Raw genomic sequence first — 6,559 nt, forward strand, 5'->3', positions numbered from 1 at the left:
CTTTAGAATTTATGGCTGTCACAGTACATTATGATCTATGTCCATTTTATGATCCATAAAAGACTAATCCTTTTGGAATTCAAGACAGCCAGTCATAGTACATTATGGTCCATAGAAAACTAGCCCCTTCGGAACAAATAAATGATTTGCAGTACATTATATTTTTCTTTTTTTTTTTTTCAACAATATCTGGAAAAACCTTTGAAGATCAATAAGATCAATACAAGCTGCTACCATTAATAGTTATGATTCTGTTAAATAAAATCTTGAGAAAATTAGAGATGCATTATGAGTTATATAACACAGGTGAATGTATTATTTTTCACTGCCTTCTTATACATTAAAGACAATCAAGCAAGTTGAAGCACCCGCAAGCTGCAGCTACATAAGCTAAGAAAGAGAACATTTTATACATTATGCTGTAAATCACATCTCTGTAAAGGTACTTAAGTGGTTTACCTACAGAACTCTTCTGATGATCAGAACTGACCATACGGATTAACGAAGCCAACCATCACTTTTATGTCTCTCTTGAGAAATGTCTCTTTGAATTCTCTCCGATCCATCAACTGATTCATCTTCCCTTGCATGACCATTTGGTAACTCATTCCCGCGTTTTCTCTTTGACTTGCTCTTCCATTCATCTACCTTATCATCAGCAAATGATAAGAATGTTTGAAGACGTCTAGAATGAGAGCTGCCCCGGATAGAAGGATCTGAATCTTCAGGTAAGTACCGGATGAACTGGCGTAAAATATTGCAGAAGTAGATGAGGAGAGCAAGAAAACATGCAATCCCACATATGAGGAAAAGCCCCTGAAAGCTTTGTAACTGCAGCTGTTCTGAGCCAGACTCAGAGCTCTGGGAATTGCAGACTTTTCTTGTCAGCCACTTGTCATTAATCTTTTGAAGATCACCATTTTCAGATAAAGAGAGAATGGCAGTTGACATATCAATGGCTAAAGGAGAATCTCTTGGAAATGCCTGAAGAATGAACACAAGAGTATGATTCAAATGGCCTAGCAAAACATCTTAGTTGAAAAAGGAATATATATATATATATATATATATATATATATATATATATATATATATATATATGCTATTTGGCAGCTTGAGGAAGGTGGAAACTAAGGCAAGACAACCACCTGTTATTTTCCCATTAGCTTATCTATAAAAAGACAGTTTAAAATTTCAAGAAATTCTTTCAGGGTTGATTCAAATATTCCCTAAAATTCATTATGTAACTCAAAGCAACCTTATCCCAGCTACATGATGTTTGATGGACATATTTTCTTAGTCAATTCAGTCCATATTGTCTTTTTCTTAGACCTTGACCTATACTAAGGTTCTCTGCTAGGCCTTGAGGCTTGTACCACCTTATGCGTTTATAATAATTGCCATCACCACAAAATTATATTCATTTGAGGCCTTCCTTTCAAATTCTTTAATAAAATTCTTGATTTTGTATTTTTATGTTACCACTATAATGGCATTTGGAATATAGCTAAAATTTAAAGAATGATGCCTTTGCTAGTCTTGCTAGTAAATTAACTTGATTGAGCAGGGAATGTGGAAATAAATACTTGAAATTTCGATAGAGCAAAGAACATAGCAATAAAAGCTTGAATTAATTAATTAAGTCCATCTTGAGATACTCACAAATCCCCATCCACTTTTGGTGAACTCTTGGCCTCTGATTGAGAACTCACAATGCTCTGACAGGAAGAGATCAACATATGGTCTTTCATCAACTATGGCAGCAACAGTTCCATTTGCAAGGGCTTTAGCATATTCTTCAGGTGAGCCAAGAGCAACAAGTCTAGTTTTTGCTATGCTGAGTTCCTCATTCAGATAATTTTGAGCAAAGGATCCTACTTGGAATCCGATATGATCATTGCTGGTTATCAAAGTATCGATTCCTCTAATGGGTGAGGATAACTGTTGGACAGTCAGGATTGATGTCAGGCTAGCTGTATAGCTAGAGTTGACTATCATAACAACAAAAAGCCAGATGATCAACACCAGACGACCGAGAGTGCTAACTGTATTTTCTCCTGAAAATTCAAGGAAATCCAGAGTTGGTAGTATCGGATGGATAATGATAAAGTCCTCATAAAAGAGGTGGGGGGGTGCACAGGTGAGGAAACTTACTATGTGCAAAAAACATAGTTGAGAAGCTAAACCTGTAAAGGTGAAAAGGAGAAAATATTTAAGTAAACAAGAGAGAGACAAACAAAATATTGATACAAGGAGTTAAATAAAGCATAATTCAAGTCAAAAAGAAAGGAATAAAACCTACATGACTTGAGCTAAAGATGTTCTGAGGGGAAATATTTAAATGCACAAAAAAAGCACCTGGTAATACTTTATATTTACAAATAAAGACTAATTAATAAAAGTGGAGATGGCAATTTCTGACACGATCCATTTGAACGATACAACATAGCACAAAGTTAAAAGAGTTCAGATTGGGCATTAACAGGTTACAGTTGTAAACTGATCATCCTGATTAGACACGACAAAAAAAGTGTCGAATGGTTATTTTTAAAAATATAAAATAAAAGCAAAAATAAAATCATTATGTAGGATTAGGGATTATGCAGCCATTAAAAAAAAAAAAAAGCATTTACACATTTTTATTTGACCCTACAAGTTAGGAATATTTAGATAACTGTTAGATCTTTTGGAAATAGACCAAAGTAAGACCCCAAATCTGTTATTTAGAATTTGAACATCTTTCTTGTCTTTCACAATGATTTGTTCAAATGTTCCCAGTCAAAGTAGCAAATTTACTCTTTCTCATTTAAGAGTCCAAGTCCTAGTAGGTTTAGGATTAGTTTTAAGTAAATAAATACATATGCTTGTAATGTTTCATTTTTTCTTTGGAAAAATGAATATCGACATTACAAAAGTTAGGGTGCAATTATAATTTCTATACTCAATTGTGATGTCAGCAGGATCTTTGCAAGAAATCTGACCTTGTAATTCACTGCAAAAAGAACTGTCAAAACTCTACCAACAATTTGCATTTATGGGGAAACAAAAGTGGTAGTCTTTTACTTACATTTTCAATGGTAATCTGGAAAAGCACTAATTAGACTTGTGAGTTTGATTTCAGCCGTTGGCAAGCAGAATCAAGTTGGATTTTTTGAAGTTGTGTGAGATTTAAGAGGCCAGCAGAAAAGTGTCAACCATTATCTAATGTATCAAAGTACTCACCAGAGAATTGTGACAACTTGCTTCTTAGGTGGCCCCCGGAAATCATCATTGATTCTATGTTCAAGGATCCATACAACAGCTCCCACAACAAGGAAAAAAACTGCTGTGACACCCCACATCAATGGAGTAAATGGTCGCAAGAATGCCCAAGCATTCGAATTCGATTTCTTGACAGGAGCCACTACAACAAGCCCCGACTCTATGTATGGCTGGGTGAAATCCACAACCCTTGTTCGGTTTGTGACAATTGCAATGTCCCCAATGACAGCATCAAAGACCTGCAGGAATAAGTTTACAAGAATCAATACCTTTTCCCCCTATTTTAGTATAAATTTGTTGATATTATTTTCTCTGCAGGGCTTATTTACTCACACCTTGTGTAATCTGATTTGCTAGGTCAGAGTAGCTTGGATTCTTATGACCATCTCCAAAAGGAATAAACTTGTATGGCACTGCATATGGAAGCAATTTTATGGCAGCAAGGAATACATCTATGCAATATCCTTGGACTAAGTCGGTTCCATTGACTGTAGAGACAAAATCCCGATAACTAACCCGGTTTGGAATTCCAACTTTTAATTGCCTTCCATTGTCTGGAAATACCCAGCCACGGGGCTTAGCTGTTACTCCTCCAGGCCATACGACACTGAATAAATGTTGGCTCGAACTTGAATGGTTAGCCGGTTGTCCATAAAGTGTCTCTGGGGGCACAACAGATAGCCCAGAATAGTTAGACCAGTATCCAATCTGCTGATACCCAGTTTCAATCACATTAATGATATCATATGAAGGATACAAAGGAGATCTGTCATGACTAAATTGAATAGGTCCTGTCAGACCTGTCATATTTGTCTGCAATAAGATTTTAAGAAACTGCTTTCCTCCATCAAAAACGCTTAATGCACCAAGATTTAGAGTCCCACCACCTAGACCACTTAACTTTGAGTCGTTGGAAAATGAAATGGTGTTGCCATAGTCTAAAAACACTTTCATGGCATTAGCAATCATCCAAACAGTATCATAGGCATATAAGCCGTAAGGGTTCAACCCAATGGAGCCATTGCTCAACTTGTTCCACCGAGACACAAAATCCCTTTTTCTTTTTGAATCTGGTGTATGTGGGCGAAGTGTGAGAGCTCCCTGAATAGAATTAGCAGTCTCAACAGGAAGGGGTGAATTTGAATCTAGAACAGTGGAAAGCCAGGTGGTAGCTATCCAAACAAACCCATTCTCCATCATCCCAAGACTCTGAGCCACATCAAAAACCAAGAGGCCTGTTCTGGAGAAAGTGTGTAAAACAATTACTCGAGGTTCCATCCTCAAAATCTTAACTAATTCATCTTGAACATTAGTTCGGTTTGCAAGTGGGTCTGGTGGAAGTGCACCTTTATAGGAAATTTTGCAACGTCTCTCTGAAAGCTTATCACCTAATGTAGTTATGCCATTTCTGCTCTGATCATCATCACTGTAAACTGCAATAACCTCAGCCCAACCATAGTAACTAACCATTTCTGCTATGGCAGTCATCTGGAAAAGATCATTGGGAGCTGTTTGAATGAAGTAGGGATATTGGAGAGGTGACAAAGTGGGGTCTAGAGCTGTAAATGACAACATCGGAACATGGAGCTCATTTGCAAGATGTGAAAGTACATGGGCCATTACAGCGTTTTGTGGACCAATAATAGCCACAGTATCAGTTTCCATGAACTGTAATGCTGTGATAAATTAATAAATATGATTCCCATGTATTAGTTTTTCACAAACAAAATCACCTTCTTGCTCAAGTTAATAAATGGAATGAGACATCTAAGTAAATATACATTAAAGATTAAAACATAGGGACAAAAAATGGGTAAGAAACACTCAAGAGAAAGAAAGCATACCACCAACAATGCCCAGAAATCCACTGAAGTTGGAATCATGCATAGTTATAGATAACTTCCTTCCTCCAAGAATGCTGGGATCAGAATTTATATCATCCTCAGCAGCCTTCATAGCAATCCTTGCAACTCTCCCATTAATAGTCTTAAAAGTGAAAATAGCTCCAACATTCACTGCACCAGGGCTTACAGCTCCTTGTGAAAATGGACTAATGCATACGATGAACGAGGACACAAGCCAAACCAGATTCATGGTGTTTCTAATTGAATATTTTTAGCACCTAGCTTCCAGAGTGAAATAGAATAAGCACCACAACTCAAGATGAATTCCACAAATAATCAATATGAGTAAGAGTAACAAGCAACTTAAAACTATAAAAATAGTATCTTTAGTTAGAGGATATAGAGAACACCACGATAAGCATCAACCCAGAATTCAATATTAGCAGCTAAAGGAAGAATATTATTAGAGGAATTTCAATGTCAATAAATGAATTAAAAGCCATCATATTGGATTAAAAAATATTAATTATCCATCAAGTACAAACAAGCAGAAGCAAAGAATTTCAGGGTGTCAGGAGCAATAAACACTCACCTCAAACCCAAAGGAAGAATATTAATAAAGGAATTTTAATGTCAGAAAATGAGTCACAAAGCCACCCATCCTGCAAAAGAACAAAGTTGATTAGTAAATCATCAAGAAATACTGCTAAAAAATTGAAAAGACAAAGAACCCAAAAAATATATTAAGAAAAATTAAAATAACAAGGAAGGAAACAGTCACAAGCTTTCTGGGTCTGAAAAGAAAGAGAAACCAATTAGCTCAGAAGTGGGTACTTTGCAACAATATAATAAGTAACAGGAATAGGAATACTTGAAGATAAAGGGAACAACTTGGTAAGTTGGGTTTCCAACTTAGACATGTGAAGGAGATTGGAAACACAAAAATCATTTCACTTTTTCTGTGGTAGTCAGCCTCCTTCAGCACTAGGATGGTGGTTTCTATGGAGATAATGGAAGAGAAAATCATGATAGAATGCGACCAGAAAAAGATTATTGTATAATACGAATAGAACCAAAAAGGCCTTGATTTGGATATTTGCTGCTTGTAGTTACGTTGATGAAGTTGAAATATTCCCTTAAATTTTTTACCATGTTTCAATAATGTCAAAATCAAATTTTTTTTATCCAATCAAATTAAACAGTTTAATTTATGTCCGATTAAGATGGGCAAAATTTTCTGATTTAGTTTCTGTATTTATTGAAAAATTTTGATTAAATTTATTTTTAATTTTTTATTTAAATTAAGTTATAAATTTAAATTTAATTTAATTTAAAAATTAAAATTTATTAATTAAATTTATTAATTTTTTAATTTAAATTAAAAATTAAAAAGTTTAATTTTTTAATTTTAAAATTAAATTTCTTAATTTCTTGATTTAAATTCAAAATCAAGA

The 6,559-nt window shown here is 35.0% G+C and overlaps 1 protein-coding gene across 8 annotated transcripts; it reads right to left on the reverse strand.

Moving 5' to 3' along the window:
• Positions 1 to 266: 266 nt before the first annotated feature.
• Positions 267 to 6,168, reverse strand: LOC110672011 (glutamate receptor 3.2). 8 transcript variants are annotated; one of them, XM_021834667.2, is made up of 8 exons: positions 5,997 to 6,164; positions 5,698 to 5,767; positions 5,106 to 5,383; positions 3,595 to 4,937; positions 3,223 to 3,500; positions 2,155 to 2,186; positions 1,663 to 2,057; positions 267 to 984 (listed from the first exon to the last, which is right to left on the reverse strand). In XM_021834667.2, the coding sequence occupies exons 3-8, from the start codon at positions 5,353 to 5,355 to the stop codon at positions 499 to 501; spliced, it is 2,784 nt and encodes a 927-aa protein (XP_021690359.1). In that variant the 5' UTR covers positions 5,356 to 5,383; positions 5,698 to 5,767; positions 5,997 to 6,164; the 3' UTR covers positions 267 to 498. The 8 variants fall into 8 exon arrangements, with proteins under 8 accessions (XP_021690359.1, XP_021690361.1, XP_021690358.1 ...); XM_021834669.2 differs by having other exon boundaries at positions 5,106 to 5,387; XM_021834666.2 differs by having other exon boundaries at positions 5,977 to 6,164.
• Positions 6,169 to 6,559: the final 391 nt, after the last annotated feature.

The sequence above is a fragment of the Hevea brasiliensis genome, chromosome 4 (genome assembly GCF_030052815.1).
Source record: "Hevea brasiliensis isolate MT/VB/25A 57/8 chromosome 4, ASM3005281v1, whole genome shotgun sequence".
NCBI classification, from domain to species: Eukaryota; Viridiplantae; Streptophyta; class Magnoliopsida; order Malpighiales; family Euphorbiaceae; genus Hevea; species Hevea brasiliensis.

What these genes read in the sequence shown, in the direction of transcription:
- LOC110672011 (XM_058145668.1), bottom strand. Translation starts at nt 5,355, where the DNA reads ATGAATCTGGTTTGGCTTGTGTCCTCGTTCATCGTATGCATTAGTCCA. An exon ending in CAAATCAGATTACACAAGGT is followed by an intron (nt 3,501 to 3,594) that starts GTGAGTAAATAA and finishes TTATTCCTGCAG; the next exon opens with GTCTTTGATGCTGTCATTGG. An exon ending in AACTATGTTTTTTGCACATA is followed by an intron (nt 2,058 to 2,154) that starts GTAAGTTTCCTC and finishes TTGAATTTTCAG; the next exon opens with GAGAAAATACAGTTAGCACT.